At 65.4% G+C, this 18,856-nt stretch overlaps 1 protein-coding gene across 1 annotated transcript in view; it reads right to left on the bottom strand.

Moving 5' to 3' along the window:
* Window positions 1–8,985, bottom strand: part of FLNC (filamin C) — a 54,996-nt gene extending 46,011 nt beyond the window's left edge. Inside the window, 6 exon segments of the mRNA XM_038369779.2 lie at window positions 8,668–8,757; window positions 8,760–8,792; window positions 8,795–8,857; window positions 8,860–8,896; window positions 8,898–8,935; window positions 8,938–8,985. Of these exon segments, the coding sequence (XP_038225707.1) occupies window positions 8,668–8,757; window positions 8,760–8,792; window positions 8,795–8,857; window positions 8,860–8,896; window positions 8,898–8,935; window positions 8,938–8,956 (280 nt within the window). The 5' untranslated portion in view covers window positions 8,957–8,985.
* Between the last annotated feature and the right edge of the window lie 9,871 nt (window positions 8,986–18,856).

Consider the following 18,856-nt stretch of genomic DNA (forward strand, 5'->3'; position numbering starts at 1 on the left):
GAAGGGGACCCCCCCCAGCAGGCGCAGGGGGGCCAGGTCCCATGCCCAGCGCTGACCTTGACGCAGGCCGGGCGTCCTGCCTAGCCAGCCTCTGACCTTGAGGCAACCTGGGGGGGAGGGCTGAACCCTCTCCGGAGGGTGTGGGGGGGGGCCGGTCTGGTTGACTGGGGAGCACCCAGACCCAGCTCAGGCCAGGATGGGGCGACCGAGGGATTGGCCCAGAGCGGCCCAACCCCTCCCCCCGCTCTGCCAGCCACAGTGCCAGGACTCGAAGCCTGATTTGTTCTGGCTCGGAGGGGGGCTGAGCTGGGGGGGCAACAGCTGTTGTTCCCAAGGGCCCCCCCAGCTGCCTTTATCCACCAAAGGGAGCCGCTCAGCTGTTCACTGCAGAAGGGGCAGCAGCCGGGCAGCAGCTGCGGTGGGGGGGCTGCCATGGGGGGGCACGCTGAGAAACTGGCTCCTTTGTTCCAAGGGCCAGGAGTCTGAGCAGAGAGGCCTGGGCCCGATCCTGCACCCAGGCCGCCAAGCCTCGGCCCGAGGGGATTCGCCCCACAGATGGGGGGTTAGGCCCCCGGGTTTGGAAATGACCTGTGCATTCCCCCACCCCGTGGTTATTGCTGGGAGCCTTGCAGAGATCACAGCGGGGCCAGCTGGGGGGTCAGTGTCCCAGGGAAATACTACGTGGGCAAGGCAGGGGCTCAGCGGGGGGGGTGCGGGCTCAGCAGGGGGCGCTGCACTGGGGGCAGTGGCTCAGCAGTGGGCGCTGGGCTGGGGGGCAGGGCTCAACGGGGGCTCTGCGCTGGGGGGGCGCGGGGCAGGGTGGGGGCTCAGCAGGGGGTGCTGCGCTGGGGGGCAGCAGGGCGGGAGCTCAGCAGAGGGTGCTGGGTTGGGGGGCAGGGGCTCAGCAAGGGGCGCTGCGCTGGGGGGGCGCGGGGGGGGGCTCAGCAGGGGCACTGGGCTGGGGGGGGCGCGGGGCGGGGCTCAGCAGGGGGCGCTGGGCTGGGGGCTGAGGATGTGCAGAGGTGAGCTCCTAACGAGCTGGCATCGTTACAGTGCAGGGGTCCTTGTGCCCGTTGCTGGCGAGACCCCCCAGCCAGACAATGCCCCAGTGCTCTCCGGGCTACACTGAGCTCATCTTAATCCTGGCCCCCCGCATCGAGGCAGCGTCACTGTGCGGCTCTCAGCCGACCACCATGTTCCCCAGAAGTGGCTGCACTGCCGCATGGGGCCCCGGTGTGCACCCTCGGATGAAAGGCTCTTTGTACCCCCAGCTGTTATGGGGGGTGCGCTCGCTCAGCCCAGCATTAGGGGCACCAGGTTTAAATCCCGGGGGTTGGAGGGGATAGGCCCCCTTGAGCTACACCTGCTCTGGGCCTGCCCGTCCCCAGCCCTGTCTAGGCCCTGGGGACCAGGGGCAGGCCACACTCAGATCCCCCTTTTCCATCCCCGCACTGAGAGGGTCCCCCCAACCGCCCCCAGAAAGGCCCTGGTCCTGGATGGGAAGGGGGGGGGTTGGTCTGTCAGCTCTGTGGTTGGATCGGAGGGGCCAGGGAGCAGGACAGCATGTCTGGGGGGCCCCTGAAACCTGCCCCAGAAGAGGCAGCGGTTGGAGACAGTGAACATCTGCGCCCAGCTGTGGGGTCCCCTGCCGGCCCCCCACCCAGCCCTGCTGCTGCATTTCTGACGGCTGAGTCCACCCCAGCGTGTCACCCCTTGGCAGGCCCTGGTGCCAGCACCGCAAGCTCTGCCCCCTGCCCGGCCCCCCAGAGCAAGGGGGAGACCCGAGGCTGCACAGAGGCTCCCCGCTGGGGCGGATGCCCCCGCCACCGGGTCTGAACATGCCAGCTCCATGCGTGTAACGCACGTACAAGGCTCAGTTCCACCAGGCTGAGGGGGTGATCAGACAGGTGGGGCAGGCAGGTGGCTGGGGGGGAGGCGCAGGCTGGACCCTGCCGTCCTTCCCCCAGAGGGCTTTGCGGCACTGCTGGGCCGGCAGGAGGGGTTGGGTCCCCAGCAGAGCCCGGCTGGCCCGGGCCGAGCGGCTGCGAGGTTTCCTAGGGCTCCAGGCAGGGGAAACAGCCCCAGCCCCAGCCCCAGCCCCAGCGGGAAGCTCGGCTTTCCGGCCCCGCGGCTCTGGCCACCCCCCCGTTCATTGCTGCGTCCTGAGGTCAGCGCCGAGCAGCCCAGCCTGCTGTCTCCGGAGAGATGAGCTCACCACAGCACTGGAGGGAGCCAGGGCGGCTGTGAGCGCAGCCGGGGGCGGAGGGGCCTGGCGTGCGGCATGGCCCCCCGGCCCCGGGAGGGAGCCGCAACGGCTGCCCCAGGCCCAGACCACGGGCTCGCTGGGGGACATGCAGCCGCCCGGCCTTGCTGTCTCCCGGGGGGGCCGCCCTGCCTGCAGTCACTGCCTGCAATGCCCCAGGGGTCTGCCACAGCCACCGGGCCCACGCACGGTGCCACAGCCCGGCTGGCTGGCACGGCTGGTCAGGGGGCAGGGATGGGGACGAACAGCGGGGTGGGATCACTGGGGGCAGGGCTGGACAACACAGCCGCTGTGGAGCGGGCGGGCGGGCTGGCAGAGCCACAGCGGGAGCAGGCAGGCGGAGCCGTGGTCGGAGTGGGCGGAGCTGTGGTGGGAGCAGGCGGGTGGGCAGGGGGCGGGCGGAGCCGTGGTGGGAGTGGGCGGAGCCGTGGTGGGAGCAGCGGGTGGGCAGGTGGGCGGGCGGAGCCGTGGTGGGAGTGGGCGGAGCCGTGGTGGGAGCAGGCGGGTGGGCAGGTGGGCGGGCGGAGCCGTGGTGGGAGTGGGCGGAGCCGTGGTGGGAGCAGGCGGGTGGGCAGGCGGAGCCGTGTTCGGAGTGAGCAGAGCCGTGGTGGGAGCAGGCGGGTGGGCAGGCGGGCGGAGCCATGGTGGGAGTGGGCGGGTGGGCGGAGCCACGGTGGGAGCGGGCAGGTGGAGCCGTGGTGGGAGTGGGCAGAGCCGCGGCGGCAGCAGGCGGGCAGGCAGACGGGCGGGCGGAGCCGTGGTGGGAGCAGGCGGGCGGGCGGAGCCGGGGAGGGTGTTTCCACGTCAGGAGGCGTCAGCCCCGGCGTGTGGGACAGGCCCCTTACCCGGGAGAGGGGCCTCTGAACCCTCCAGCATGACCCCCCGCCCCAGAGCCACACGGGACCCCAGAACCTGCCAACTCAAGCCCGTCCCCGGGCTCCTGACCCCACCCCCACTGCTTGAGAACCAACCCGAGGGTGACCAGTTAGCAATGTGCTGATTGGCGGTTTCCTCTGACATCACAGGCCCCACCCCATTGCTCTCACCAATGGGTTGTGCCCAACATTATCCCTCTGTTTGACCCACTGCTGTAACCCCACCTGCACCCCCCACCCGTGACACCGCCCCCGCAGCCAGTCCCAGCCAGGCCCCAGTGACCCCACCCGCAGTTTGTCCCTGCTCTGCCCCTCGTAACTCCGCCCCCTTCCCCAGTGACCCCGCCCCTGCTGTCAGTCCCCTCCCTGTCCCCAGTGACCCCGCCCCCACAATTGTTCCCCTCCTGCCCCTACCCCAGCCCCATGTGGCACCCACTGTTTGCCCATTGCCCCAGCTTCCCCCCCAAACTCCCCATGGCAGCTCCCAGGCTCCTGGCTGCGCGGCAGGGGACCTGCCTGGCCTGGGGCGGGAACAGGCCTGGGGACGGGAGAGGGGGGCACTGGGCCTGGGACCGATGGCCCAAGCTCAGCTGCTCATGGCAGCTGCCCCGAGCAAGCAGGGGCTGGGTCCGTGCAATGGGAGCAGACGGCGGGATTAGCTGGAGAATGTCCCGCCAGCCCCCACCCCCCACCAACTGCCGCCCAGCCCCACACTAGGGTGGGGGGGAAGAACCAGGCCTAGGTGCCCCCTCAGGGTGCTTCTTCCAGTGCCTCCCTGGCCTGGTGGGGTGGGGGGTAGGAGGAGAGGAAGGGCCCCATCTCCCTGGGACACCCGGGATGGGGTGGAATGCTGTGCTGGATGCACCCATGGGGCAAGTGACGGGGGGACACTGAGGTAGATGGGCCCATAGGGTGGGGAGAGATTCAGGGAGGGGGCAGGGTAGATGGGCCTATGGAGCAGGGAGGGGCAAGACACCAGGCCAGATGGGCCTGTGGGTCTGACTTAAATCGCCTCGCCTGCGGGCCACCCGGGGGAGCACTCTGGGTCCAAGGGGCCTCGCCAGCCATGGGGCAGGGAGTGGAGCCGGGACAGGTGCTGGGAAAATTCCTGGAATTCGAGCCTGGGGCTGGCCGAGCCGCCAGGCCCTGCAGACCAGCCCCCGAGGGCTCCCAGCTCGAGACTAACAGCAAACTTCTACCAGTGCCCCTCACTGCCGACCCGCAGCCCCTGCCAGCCCAGCTCTGGGCTCCCCCCCAGCTCTGCTGGTGCCCCTCACTCCCAGCCCACAGCCCCCTGCTAGCCCAGCCCAGGGCTGGGAACCCTCCAGACTCAGCAGGTTGGATTTCTGTGGGGCAGGGGGTGGACAGAGATTGGGGGCTCAACCCTGCCCCAGCCCCCTTGCCCTGCAATAGGACAAGCCCTCCCCTAGCAGAGAGGATGAAATCCTGGCTAGTGCTTGGGGAGCATTGGGGATCTGGGGCATGTGCCCGGGGCTCTAGAGAGCCAGCCCCAGGGCACACGTGGTCCTGGGCTGCGGAGGTAGCCTGGGAGGGGAGAACAGCCCCCCATAGCCCCCAGCCAAATCCCAGCCAGGGGCAGATCCGGGCTCAGAAGGCACCAGCCGAACAGTGGGGTAGGGAATGGGGGAGCCAGGCCTCCCCCTCCTCTGGCCAGGGCCTCTCCACCTCCCCTGCCCCACGGGGACCGCGTGGGAAGCCAGACAGCCCCTGCCCCTGCGCCGCAGGCCAGGTATCTGCCAGTTGTGAGCCCCCCTCCCCTTTCTTCTCTGGCCCTGCAGCCCCTTTGCCATGTCCCACTGCCCCATCCGCCCCCTCACGGCTCCTCCCTGCCCCAGCCTGCGGGCAGCCCCCTGGGCCCAGACCCTGTCCTGGCTGCTCTCACTCGCTCCCATCCCAGCTACCCAGAGCTTGCAGCATCTGCCCTTACCAAGCCCCCGCCCCACACAAACACACACAAACACACCCCGTGCCCAGGAGCTCGCCTCCCACCCGGGGGGGGGGGGACGGTTTTGGACACCACAGGGTTAACTCCACAAGCTGAGCCCGTCTCCACAGCCCTTTTTAGGCTTCAGATCCAGGGTCTGAACAATAAATCCGGGCCAGGCCGCCTTGGCAGCCAGGCAACAGCTGCTGGGATCAGCTCTCGGCACCCGCACGGCCTGGGCTGGGATCTGAGCGGGGACCCGGGCCAGGCTGCAGCTGCCCCCTCTGAGCAAGAGGGAAGCCAGGCGGGGTGGTGCGGGTCAGGCCCGGGCGAGGGGCCAAAGCTCTATCCTGGCTCAGGCAGGGATGAAATCACAAATGGACCGTCACGGCGTGGGGCCGGCGGGGGGGGGGGAAGGCTCCACGGGGCTTTGCAAACGGCCATGCGGATCCTTAGTGGCCTGTTGCCCCTGCAAGCGGCTCTGGGCCCAAGGGAATCGCTCACCCTGCATCGGAATGCAGCTGCCTCTGGGGTGGGACGCAGCAGCTGTTTAACCACCGCACGGCAATGCCACATGTTTCAGGGCTGAGCCCCCTGTGGAACCAGACAACAAGGGCCAGAGCTGGGGCTGGATCCGCCCCAAGCTTCGAGGGGCCCCCTCTCTGCTCAGGAGGCTGGGGCTAGCCCCCACACGCTGCTTGGAACAGATCTGTGAGCCCTGCCCTTCCCCTCGCTCTGCGAGCCAGACAGGGATGCTCAGAGACGCCAGGGAACAAGTGTGTGGGGTGGTGGGGAGGGGGCTGCTCCAAACACTCAGTTCCTTCCTTACTGTAAAGACTGAACAAATCAAAGCCCCAGACCTCCCAGAAAGCTCCCTGGAGCATTTACTGCCCCCTCTCACTTTGCCCCCATCCCCCCTGCCAACAGCAGCAGCCTGTCAGCACCCCCAATGGATGGGGCAGGGGCAGGCACAGGTCTCCCCCACACCCCAGCTGGATCCCACCTGTCCTCCTCACACGGGGAAACCCCCGCCCCTCGCCAGGCCGGGTGGGGCTAGCCGAGGGGATGGGAGGACAGGAGCCCCCTGCACAGAGATGTGGGGCTGGGGCTGATCTCATGGGTTTCAGCGGGGGCCGTGAGAGCCGGGGCCCTCGGATTTGTTTGTTTTTCCTTCCTGCCCATGTGGCTCCAGCCGTCCCCCCCATGCTGACTAATCCCCTTAATTCCCTGGGCCAGCTCACACACAGCAACGGGCAGCAAGCGCCAGGGCCCCACACTTGTCTCCCGCTGCCTGCATCTCCCTCGCTGCCCAGCCTGCTGGGGCAAACTCTTGGGGGGGCAGCCTGGTAAGGAGGGCCCCCCAAGAGAAAGGAGGGAGAGTTTCACTGTCCCACCAAATAACACACAAGCAAAACCAGCACAGGAGAATGAGCCACCTGGGCCCGGTATTGACCTCTCCGAGGAAGGGCATCTAGCCGACCTGCTAGTGAACTGCATAACAGGGAGAGGCAGCAGCTGTGCGTGTGTGAGAGTGAGAGTGAGTGTGTGAGAGAGAGACCTGGGGGGTGTACGTGTGATATCAGCGTGAGGGTGAGATCGGGGGGTCAGTGTGAGCAGTGTGTGTCTAGGGGAGAAAAAGCGAGGTACATGCGTAAGGAGGCCATCGACTTCAGTGTGCGGCACCATGTGAAGGGATGGGGGGCGGAGATCGGTATGTGTGTCAGGGCCACAGAGATCAGTGGGTGTGTCAGTGACAGAGAACAGTGTGCAAGAGAGATCTGTGTGTGTGTGTGTGTGTGTGTGTGTGTAAGGGGAACAAGGGCATTTGTGAGACACAGAGATGTGTGGTGTGGGTGTGTGGGTGTGACTGTTAGTGACACACAGAGATGGGGGGTGTCTGTGTTAGTGACATGCAGAGACCAGCAGGTGTGAGGTATGAATGTATCAGTGTCACTCACAGATCAGTATGAGTGAGCATGTCTGGGGCACACAGATCAATGTGTGTGAGCAGGTGTTTCAGGGGCACACACAGATCAGTGGATGTGAGGGACAACACATTGTGTGAGAGAAATTAGTGTGTGTGAGTAGGTGTGTCAGTGTCACACACATATCAGTGTAAGTCAGTGATTCTGAAACTATTGTACTGGTGACCCCTTTCACATAGCAAGCCCCTGAGTGCGACCCCCCCTTATAAATTAAAAACACTTTTTATATATTTAACACCATTATAAACGCTGGAGGCGAAGTGGGGTTTGGGGTGGAGATTGAGAGCTCGCTACCCGCCATGTAATAATCTCGCAATCCCCTGAGGGCTCCCGACCCCCAGTTTGAGAACCCCTGGTGTAAGTGAATGTGTCAGGGACCCACAGATCACTATGTGTGAGCAGTGTGTCAGTGTCACATGCAGATCAGGGGTGTGAGGGTGTGTCAGAGACAGAACCCAGCGTGTGAGAGAAATCAGTGGGTGGGTGAGTGGGCTGAGTGTGCCTGACATGCAGAGCAGTGGGGGGGGGAGCGTCAGCGGCACCACACCAACCAGCGAGTGTGAGGGGGTGTGTCAGTGGCCCATGCTGTGAGTGTCACTGGCATATGCAGATCAGTGGGGGTGAGTGGGTGTGTCGGGGGCACAGTCGGCGCCGTGGGCGTGAGCGGGGCACACTCGGCGCCGTGGGCCTGGGTGGGCGTGTCCGGGGCACACTCGGCACTGTGGGCGTAAATGGGGCACGCTCGGCGCCGTGGGCCTGGGTGGGCCTGTCGGGGGCACGCTCGGTGCCGTGGGCCTGGGTGGGCCTGTCGGGGGCACTTGCCGATTCCGCTCTCTCCGTCTCCTCCCGCCCCAGCCCCTCCCGCCCCGGCGCTCACCCACGGACACCAGCGTGATGTGCTCCTGCCCCAGCCCCTCCCGCCCCGGCGCTCACCCACGGACACCAGCGTGATGTGCTCCCGCCCCAGCCCCTCCCGCCCCGGCGCTCACCGATGGACACCAGCGTGATGTGCTCCGCCCCAGCCCCCCCCCCCGGCGCTCACCCACGGACACCAGCGTGATGTGCTCCCGCCCCAGCCCCTCCCGCCCCGGCGCTCACCACGGACACCAGCGTGATGTGCTCCCGCCCCAGCCCCTCCCGCCCCGGCGCTCACCGATGGACACCAGCGTGATGTGCTCCCGCCCAGCCCCTCCCGCCCCGGCGCTCACCGATGGACACCAGCTTGATGTGCTCCCGCCCCAGCCCCTCCCGCCCCGGCGCTCACGATGGACACCAGCGTGATGTGCTCCCGCCCCAGCCCCTCCCGCCCCGGCGCTCACCCACGGACACCAGCGTGATGTGCTCCCGCCCCAGCCCCTCCCGCCCCGGCGCTCACCGATGGACACCAGCGTGATGTGCTCCCGCCCCAGCCCCTCCCGCCCCGGCGCTCACCCACGGACACCAGCGTGATGTGCTCCCGCCCCGCCCCTCCCGCCCCGGCGCTCACCGATGGACACCAGCGTGATGTGCTCCCGCCCCAGCCCCTCCCGCCCCGGCGCTCACCCACGGACACCAGCGTGATGTGCTCCCGCCCCAGCCCCTCCCGCCCCCCGCGCTCACCGATGGACACCAGCTTGATGTGCTCCCGCTCCAGGAACTCCAGCGCCACGGACACGTTCTCCAGCTTCATCTGGCGGAAGTTGGGCGCGCGTGGTACTTGCGGTACATGCGCTTCTGGCTCAGCCCTCCAGCAGCGCGATGAGCCGCAGCCCGTCGCCCAGGTCGCGCTGCAGGTCGCCCAGGCGCTTGGCACGCACTTGAGGTGCTCGTTGCACCAGCGGGTGAACGTGGTTCTGCTGGATCTTCTTCCAGGGCGCGTCCTCCGCCAGTCCTTCTCCGTGGCCGGCATCTCCTCCGCCTCCCTCGCCGGCCGCCGGCGCCTCGGGGCAGCTGTGGCTGTTCATCTCCGCCGCGCGGGGCGACCCGCGAGGGGGGGCTGGCGCCGGCGGCTCCCGGCTGCGCCCCAGTGAAGCGGCGGGCCCCGCGCAGGGGGGTTTTAACGGGCCGCCTCCGGCCCGCCCGCGCCCCCCCCGGGCCCCGCGTCAGGACGCTGGACTCCAGGAATGCCGGGCCCTGACCATATACAAGTAAGAGCCGAGCGGGAACTTTCTCTTCCTCCCCGCGGAGATACGCCCGGGCCGCGGATTGGGCGCTAAGGGGAGCGGGGGGCTGGATTGGCTCGGCCGCCGCCCCCCCGGGCTGACGCCGGGGACATCTGGCTGCTATTTTAACCTGCCCCAAAACCAGGGAGGGGAGGATCGCTCTCCTTGGTAGGCAATGGGAGGGGGAGCGAGGGGGGAGGCGCCTGCACCCCCCCCCCCACCGCCACAGACCCCGGCCGCGGGGGGCACCGTAGGAAGAAGTGGGGCCGGGCATGTGGGGGCTGGAGGGGGGACCAAAGACGAGCAGGCACCTTGGAGCTCTAGGCGCTGTCCCCGCCCCCGGGGCTTTGCTCCAGGCCTCCCTGTGCCTCAGTTTCCCCCTCAGCGCTCGGAGGGGGGGGGGATACCAAGCCCACGTGTGCGGGCGGGCCGGACTTCATTCATTCGGGTGTGGCGCCCAGCGCTTGGGGATCCCGGGTTGGAAGTGCTAGAGCGCGGCCGAGTGTGATCAGCGCTCAGAAAAAGCCCTCTCATGGAAAGCCCCTGGCGAGCACGGGGGAGGGACAGGCTGGAGCGCCGGAGGGGGCAGGGAGCCCGGAGCTTCATATTTCTCTCATGATGCGCCGCTCAGAATAGCCCATGAGCTGTGTGGTCACAGTGAGCCCGCAGCTGGGTGCGTGACGTGACGGGCCGCTTGGCCGGCTGGACGAGCAATGGACGGCTCCGGCCCGACAGCGCGGCCGGGGCCTCACCTGGCAATCGGCTCCCGCGCCCGGGTAAACGGCTCCAGATCCCGCGCCCGGTAAACGGCTCCACTCCGCACCGGGGTAAACGGCTCCCAATCCCGCACCCAGTAAACGGCTCCCTCTCCCGCACCAGGGTAAACGGCTCCCAATCCCGCGCCGGTAAACGGCTCCCACTCCCGCACCGGGTAAACGGCTCCCAATCCCGCACCCAGTAAACGGCTCCCTCTCCCGCACCAGGGTAAACGGCTCCAATCCCGCGCCGGTAAACGGCTCCCACTCCCGCACCGGGGTAAACGGCTCCCAATCCCGCACCAGTAAACGGCTCCCTCTCCCGCACCAGGGTAAACGGCTCCCAATCCCGCGCCCGGTAACGGCTCCCACTCCCGCACCGGGGTAAACGGCTCCCAATCCCGCACCCAGTAAACGGCTCCCCTCCCGCACCAGGGTAAACGGCTCCCAATCCCGCGCCCGGTAAACGGCTCCCACTCCCGCACCGGGGTAAACAGCTCCCATCCCGCACCCAGTAAACGGCCCCTCTCCCGCACCAGGGTAAACGGCTCCCAATCCGCGCCGGTAAACGGTTCCCACTCCCGCACCAGGGTAAACGGCTCCCATGCCCGGTAAACGGCTCCCACTCCTGCAGGGGTAAACGGCTCCCACGCCGGGTAAACGACTCCCGATCCCGCGCCCGGTAAACGGCTCCCACTCCCGCACCGGGGTAAACAGCTCCCAATCCCGCACCCAGTAAACGGCTCCCTCTCCCGCACCAGGGTAAACGGCTCCCAATCCCGCGCCCGGTAAACGGTTCCCACTCCCGCACCGGGGTAAACGGCTCCCATGCCCGGTAAACGGCTCCCACGCCCGCACCGGGGTAAACGGCTCCCACGCCCGGGTAAACGACTCCCGATCCCGCGCCGGTAAACGGCTCCCACTCCCGCACCGGGGTAAACGGCTCCCAATCCCGCTCCCGGGTAAACGGCTCCCGATCCCCCGCCTGGTAAACGGCTTCCACTCCCGCACCAGGGTAAACGTCTCCCAATCCCGCGCCTGGTAAACGTCTCCCAATCCCGCGCCCGGTAAACAGCTCCCACTCCTGCGCTGGGGTAAACAGCTCCCATGCCCGGGTAAACGGATCCCACTCCCATGCCGGGGTAAATGGCTCCCAATCCCACGCCCGGTAAACAGCTCCCAATCCCGCACCCAGTAAACAGCTCCCAATCCTGCACCGGGGTAAACGGCTCCCGCGCCCGGTAAACAGCTCCCAATCCTGCACCGGGGTAAACGGCTCCCACGCCCAGGTAAACGGCTCCCACTCCCACGCCGGGGTAAATGGCTCCTGTGCCCAGTAAACAGCTCCCACTCCCATGCCGGGGTAAACTTCTCCCACCCTCGCCCCGGTAAATGGCTCCCAAGCAGGAGTACACAGCTCCCACGCCCGGTAAACAGCTATTAGGACCTGGTAAACAGCTCCCACCCCTAGTAAATGGGTCCCTTGTGGGGTAAGCAGCTCCTGCTCCTGGTGAGCGGCTCCCACACCTGGTAAACAGCTCTCGCGCCACTGCCGCAGGGTGGGCAGCCCAGCACAGAGGACTGGACCCCGTGCGGCTACTCTCTTTACCAGGGGGGTGGGGGAAGACACAGGAGCTACTGGCCAACCCCTAGGGTTGCAGGAAGCATCTGGGCATCTCCCAGACCCCTGGCAACATCTCCAGTAATACCAGCGCTGCTCCTGGGACATGGGAAACCCGAGGCTTTTGGGTTCTTGATGGGCACATGGGCCCGGCGCCTGCTAGCGGGCCTTGCCGGTGTCACAGGGCTGAGAGTCCGGCTGTCAGGGAGGAGCGGGAGTCGTTAACCAGCGACTTTGCCAGGCGGGAACGGCTCCGGCCCACCAGGGATCCTCCCGCCAGGCTTCACCACAATGTTTCTGCCTTTTCCCTTTGCTCTGGCCATGGGATCCCGGGGCGCTGGGGGGTTCCCATGTCACATGGTGGGGCTCCCCCTCGCCCCCAATGAGTATAGCACTGGGGTCACGTTCCCAGGTGAATGCTGGCGGGATGTCTCTGTCATATCCACTCCCCACCCCCACCCAGCATTCCAGCCTGTCCTCGAAATCCGCTCCCCACACCCCCGGGTGCCACCCCGTGTCTGCTCCCCACCAGCCGCTGAGGGTTGGATTCCAGCAGCTTGGGTGCTGATGGGCCGCCAATTCCCCCAAAGAGAAGCCGGGTTGTGATTGCACCAGTGCTGCTCGGTTCCCCCCGCTCCCCCTCTGAATTTGGCCCAGGTGTCTCCTGTTTCAGCCCTGCCCTTTTCCCTTCTCTTCCCGTGTGGCCCGGCTTGAGCCCAGTGGGAATCACCCAGACCCCCTTTCCCCCCCCGACCCACGTGCCATTCAATCGGCCTGCCGCTACTTGGCTGGCAACACAACTCCCAAGGCAGCAGATTGCATTCAGCCCGGTTCTCCTGAATAGAAATAACCCGCCTGGTCACCCAGGCCTGAATATCACCCAGAGCGGATAGAATATCAGGCCGTGTTTCCTCAAGGGACAAAGGACACAGCGTGTCTGAATCCTGCCCGCCCCGTGTCATCCCAGCTCCTCCCAGGCACTTGGCCAAGCTCCTAGGAGCAGGGATGCCCTGGGGACCATTCGTTCCCACCCTCTCTGCTCCAGCTCGTTCCTTACCACGTCTGCACCTTAGAGAGAGCGGGAGGGAGCCGTAAAGCTGGATACTGGGGTGATGGGCCCAGTGGGGGCGCGTGAGTCAGACCACACAGCTCTGCTGCGCAGACCCAGAGCCTCCCCACTGTGCATCCCCGGGGCCCTGCACGGATGGCAGCCAGTGGGGGGCCGGGGCTGCTGGGGTCAAGCAGCTCCTCCCGTGGGGTGGCCAGCGCTGGCACGTGGCCAGCGTTGGTGGCTGCCAAGGGGCCTAACCCCTGGAGGATCAGAAAGGGGATGAAACTCAAGCACAGGGCAAGCAAGGGACATGCATGAATAAACACACAAGCTCTGGGCTGGGGGCTCCTTAGGTGAAAGTGGCCAAGGAAGAGAGAGACACAGTCTGACAGGAAGCCCTCGGGGGCACCGGAGAGGCATTTCCAGCCGGGGCCGGGTTCATACCGTCGGACGAAGCGCCGGCCAGACGTCGCCTGGAATCCCGCGTGCAGGAGAGCCGGCTGCGCCCCGGGGGGGGCGGACCAGGGCTGGGAGGGGGCCTGTCTCATGACAGAGAGTAGACATGCCTGGGAGGGGAGGCCGCCCAGTCTCGTCCAGTCCTGTGTTCCCTTCCCCACCCCCTGTCCCAGATCCTGGCCGCCAGCGTGTGCCCATAAGCGCGTCACCCCACTCGTGCCCACCGCCGCGCCCCCTGCATCTCAGCACTGCCCTCCCTCTGGCTCCTGGCCCTGGCCTTGCCGCCACCTGGCCTCCAGCCTCGCACCCTGCTTCTGGCCCCAGGGCCCATCCCGCTCCTCAGCTCTCGCTGCCAGCTCTGCCTCCCTCCGACCTCGGCTGCGCGCGTCGCTGCACAGCCCACCATCACCTCCTGTGTTTGCTTGTTCGCGAAGTCCCTGCCCTGGGCTGCAAAGGCGGGGGGTGAGGGGGCACCCAAGGCAGGGCTCTAGAAAGGGAAATGCCCAGGCTGTAGTTTGGAGAGGAAACGAAGAGGAGGGGCATTGGCAGGGGGCAAACGATGCCCTTGTTTACACATGCAGAGTTGGCCTATAGAACTCATTGCCACAAGATGGAATGCAGGGCCAATAGCTGAGGCCTGGCTATTAGTAGGAATAACGAACTCCGCAGTCCCCTGCACATGGGCAAGGGTGGTGGGCCCAGGCATGGGGCATCGGCTCTTGCGCTGCCTTCTGTGCAGGACAGCCCAGTGGTGGTCAGGTGTCCCCGTCGTGTTCCGGTTTCTCAGTCAGACAGCAGCTCGTGTTTAAAGCGGCTCCTGTGGACCAGGCCATGAATCATCCCTGGACCTGCCTCAGTACCCGTCCTCTCCAATCTCCCGGCTCACCGCCAGCCCCTGGAACCTTCCAGCCCTGGAGAGCCAGGCGTGCGCCCAGCTACAGCAAAGGGCAGCAGGCCCCTAGATGACATGGTCGCAGGGGCCCTTCGGGCTGCCCCATGACCCCCCCCCCGAGCTGGCAGGGGGCAGGTTATGGTCACCCCCACGGAATGACTAGGATGAAATGGATAGGATAGAATTTGAAATGATCCAGGCTGTACAGTGCATGGGGCAGGGGGCGGCAGCACAGTGTAGTGGTTAGAGCAGCGATTTGCTCGAAGTCAGGACTCCTGGGTTCTATCCCTGTCTTCTGGAGGGGAGGGGGGTCTGGTGGTTAGATCAGAAGGGGAGAGGGTCAGACTCCTGGTTCTATCCCTGGCTTCTGAGGGGAGGGGGGTCCTGGTGCTTAGAGCAGGGGATAGTGGGGGGTCAGGACTCCTGGATTCTATTCCCCACTCGGATCTCCCTCCCCTCTGGGTGAGTCCCCAAACACTCTGCCGTTGTTTCCCCAGCTGCGATACAGGTGACCCATCCCCCGGCCACCCTTGCTGGGGGAACAGATTGCTTGCCAAGGGTGCTGAGCCCGCGCGGCAGATGCTGGAGCCGGGAATGGCCCGTCGGTATTTCAGAGCCAAGGTGACTCCCCCGCTGGTGCTACAAGCTCCATCGACCCAGCTGAGCAAAGAACCGGAACAAATGAGCTGCCAGCTGAGCACTGACAGCCCAGCCGAGGCCCTTGCCACGAGGCCGGAGTTCCCCCAGCTCAGGGGCGGATGGACGGACAGCGGGGCACAAGGAAGGGACAGCTGGTCGCACCCCCAGCTCCCAGGCCCTGCCAGGGCATGTGCCCGATGCCCTGCACTTAGTCCGCGAGGGATCAGCCAGCCCCAGCTCTGAACTGGTCGGGTGGGCCGCCAGGGGACGAGCCTTTGGGTGAGCTGACCCGCTGAGCTCCTTCAGCTGCTCATGGCACCGATTTTCTCCAGCCTTTGCTCGCTTCCGCGGCTCTGCTCTGCACCCTCTGCAATCATCCCACATCCTTTTACCACCTGCCCCTAGAACGGGGGGCAGTATTCTCCCCAGCAGCATGTGGCCAGCCCGCCGGGGTGGGGGCTAGTGAGAGAGGCCGCATGGGCTAGTGGGCTAAGCAGGGATCCTGGGTCCCATTCCTGGCTTGTTGGGTGACCTCGGGCAGATCACCTCCCCTGCATTGTGCCTCAGTTCCCCCTCTGTACAGTGGAGAGCTTGGCCTGACTGCCCCCCTCCAGAGCTGGCTATTGGGGCTGGGGAGGGGCTGTGTTGGGGAGGGGGCTGGGCGGGGAGGGTACCAGGAGGCTGGAATGGCCCAGTGGATCCAAGCCCCAGCTAACTCCCCACTCCCCAGCCATCATCTCCAGGCTGCAGTCCCAGCATTGGGCTCATCAGGGAGAGTCCTGTGCAGGGCCCCTGGGGGAGGGGAGCTCCATGCTCGGGGTGGGGGATGGGGATCTCTGCAGCCAGCCGCCTGGAGCAGAGGGAACCCGAGCCGGGGCCGCTATTAATAAAGGGCCGAGTCAGAGTGGGCCCGGCTTCAGCAGCCAGAAATACTCCTCGCCCTTTGCACACTCACGCCAGGCGCTGGGGACAGTCACAAAGCACACAGTGCAAACGACAGTGTTAACGCAACACTGTGCGGGTGTGTGTACAGAGGCAGATAAATAGATAGATGATTAGATTAGATAGCTATGGTCTAGCTTGACTTTAGTCAGGCTTTTGATACTATCTTGCGTGACCTTCTCATAAACAAATGAGGGAAATACAACCTAGATGGAGCTGCTATAAAGTGGGTGCAGAACTGGTTGAAAACCGTTCCCAGAGAGGAGTTATCAGTGCTTCACAGTCAGGCTGGACGGGCATAACGAGTGGGGTCCCGCAGGGATCAGGTCTGGGTCCGGTTCTGTTCAATATCTTCATCAATGATTAGATACTGACAGAGAGGGTCCACTGATAGAGTTTGTGGACGATACCACGCTGGGAGGGGTTGCAAGTGCTTTGGAGGACAGGATTAAAATTCAAAATGATCTGGACAAACTGGAGAAATGGTCTGAAGTAAATAGGATGAAATTCAATAAGGACAATGCCAAGCACTCCACATGGGAAGGAACAATCAGTTGCACGCATACTGAATGGGAAACGACCGCCTAGGAAGGAGCACCGCGGAAAGGGATCTGGGGGCCATAGTGGATCACAAGCTAAACATGAGTCAAGAGTGTAACCCTTGCAAAAAAGCAACATCACTCTGGGCTGTATTAACAGGGGTGTTGTAAGCAAAGACACGAGAAGTGATTCTTCTGCTCTACTCCGCGCTGATTAGGCCTCAGCTGGAGCTTTGTGTCCAGTTCTGGGTGCCCCATTTCAGGAAAGATGTGGCCAAATTGTAGAGAGTCCAGAGAAGACCAACAAAAATGATGAAAGACCTAGCAAACATAATCTATGAGGAGAGATTGAAAACATTGGGTTTTGTTTAGTCTGGAGAAGAGAAGACTGAGAGGGGACATGACAGTTTTCAAGTACATAAAAGATTGTTACAAGGAGGAGGGAGGAAAAATCTCGTTAACTTCTGAGGCTAGGACAAGAAGCAATGGGCTTAAATTTCAGCCAGGGCGGTTTAGGTTGGACATTAGAAAAACTTCCCGACTGTCAGGGTGGTTAAGCACAGGAATAAATTGCCCAGGGAGGTTGTGGACCTCTCCAGCATTGGGGATTTTAAGAGCAGGTTAGACAAACACCTGTCAGGGATGGATAATACTTAGTCCTCCAGCTCCATCCTCCCCAGCGTCAACTCCCCGGACAGCCCAGGAGCGCCCTGCCGTCCACACTGCTGGCAACACTCAGGTGCCCCCTCTTGGCATGTTGGCCCCTCGAGATGGGACAAGGGCTCTGACACATGCAGCTCCTGGCGCCCAGGGCCCCGGTCCTGACTGGCAGCTCTCGGCACCGTGGCACGGAGGATGAGGTGTGGGGAGCGGGGAAGAAGGCTGCAGGTGCCAGGGGCAGTTGTACAGGATGGTGAGGAGTGGGGGGCTGTTTGAAAGTGGAGAGAGATGGGGGGTGTCCATTCTGGGGCAGTGCGTGTGTGTGTGTCCTGGTGTGTGTGTGTGTCCTGGGGGCTGTGTATGTGCTCGCAGCCTTCCCCCTGGCTCTGCCCCACAGGACTGACCCCCCGCCCCAATCAGGACATGGCTCTTGCTGCCGGCCCAACCACTGGGCTTGCTCATCCGGGGGGCACCTGGGGTCCAGCTCAACCGGGGCCAAAGCTGCCCCCTCGCCCGGGTCGCCCAGGGTGCTTCCAGGGCTCGGCCTCTCCAGCCCCCCGGCTCACTGGGGGGCTCTAGCCTTGCATGGGCTGAGGAAGGTGTTGCTCCTCTCTCCATGCAGCCCTTGCCCTTCCCAGGAGGCCCCCACCTGGGGCCCATTCCCTTCGTCCCACCAGCCCGGGCGGGCTCCCGGCTGCTCACCCAGCCCAGTGGGGAGGGTCCCTGCTGGGACCTAGCCAGAGAGGCCCAGCCCAGAGGGTCAGGCGGGCCCGTTCTGCTCCAGCGTGAGCTCTGGGACCCCCTGCACAGACCAGGTGCAATGGTCAATCTGCCGTCCCCCAGGAAGCTGATCCCAGGGTCGGTTGCCACCCTGGCCACAGATAGCACCATGGGGCCAGCATCCACCTTGCTTCAGCGCCCAGCCACCGGCTGTCGCTCGGCCTCCATCAGCTGGTCACAGAGCTCCCCGCTCTCCGAAATCCCCCTCCCCGCCCCAGGACCTGCAGATGGGATCCAGCCACCTCACACCCGCTCTTGGTGAAGCTGGCACATGGGAGGCCTCTGGCATGATGCGATCCCCACAGCATGGGGCGGCAGGAGGCTTGGAGGGGAGCCCCGGGCCAGAGGGGGCTGGCAGCGGGGAAGGGGCTCAGCCCGTGTGATTTAGGGGCAGGCTGAGAATCGCTGGGCACCTCCAGCCGGGGCTGCCTGCCGAGCACTGGGGCTGGCCAGGGAGGGCAGCGTGGCCTAAGCCCTCCAGTTATGGGGGGGTCCCTCGAGCAGACAGCTCCCCCGGGGGTGATCTGCCACGCTAGGCCCTGGCCTCGAACACACTCAGCCCCCGTGCTGCTGAGTCGGGGGGGGCGCCCAGCCCCCAGGAGCCTGGCACCGCCAGACAGTCACACTTTGCCTGACCCTCGCAGCTCAATATAGCAGCTGAGCACTGGCCCGAAGCACCTGGCTGGCGCGGCCCAGGGTGAGGAACACGCTCCCTGCCAGCCGGCAGAGAACACAGTGTGCTCGGCCAGATGGGCCCTCGCCCCTCTGGAGAGGGGCGGTGTGGGTCAGAGCTCAGGGGAGGGGGCTTCGGGCTCACAAGGGGCGTTTCACCAGCCAGCCACCCCCTGCGTCTGCAGCCCCAGCGGGGTCCAACCGAGCAGCCTCCGGCCGTGTGGGGGGAGTAGAGAACCTAGACTCGTGCCAGCATTTCACAGCCCAGCTGACCTGCCCCAGATAGCCCCGATCCCCGGCTATGCCTGGCTCGCCTCCCTGAGCCCCCGGGGCTGCGGGCCGCACACTCCCTGCAGTGCCCAGGGCAAGGGGGAGTGTCCTGGCTTGGGCTGTGCTCAAGGCTCTTATGGTGCGTGGGGGGCAAACTGGTCCAGGCCTGGCCCTGATCCTGCTCAGGAGGGGGCTGGACAGGGACAGGCTGGGCTAGAAACCTGGAGCTGAGCAGAGCAGCTGGGGAGCGCTCTGGCTCCTGCCTGAGCTGGCTCTGGGGAGGGGGAGGAGCTGGAGCCCCAATTCTCCAGCCTGGTGTTCTCTCCACCGTCATGGAGCAGCGACGCAGGTGTGCCATCAGCTAGCCCCC

This window comes from Dermochelys coriacea, chromosome 1, assembly GCF_009764565.3.
Source record: "Dermochelys coriacea isolate rDerCor1 chromosome 1, rDerCor1.pri.v4, whole genome shotgun sequence".
Classification (NCBI taxonomy): domain Eukaryota; kingdom Metazoa; phylum Chordata; order Testudines; family Dermochelyidae; genus Dermochelys; species Dermochelys coriacea.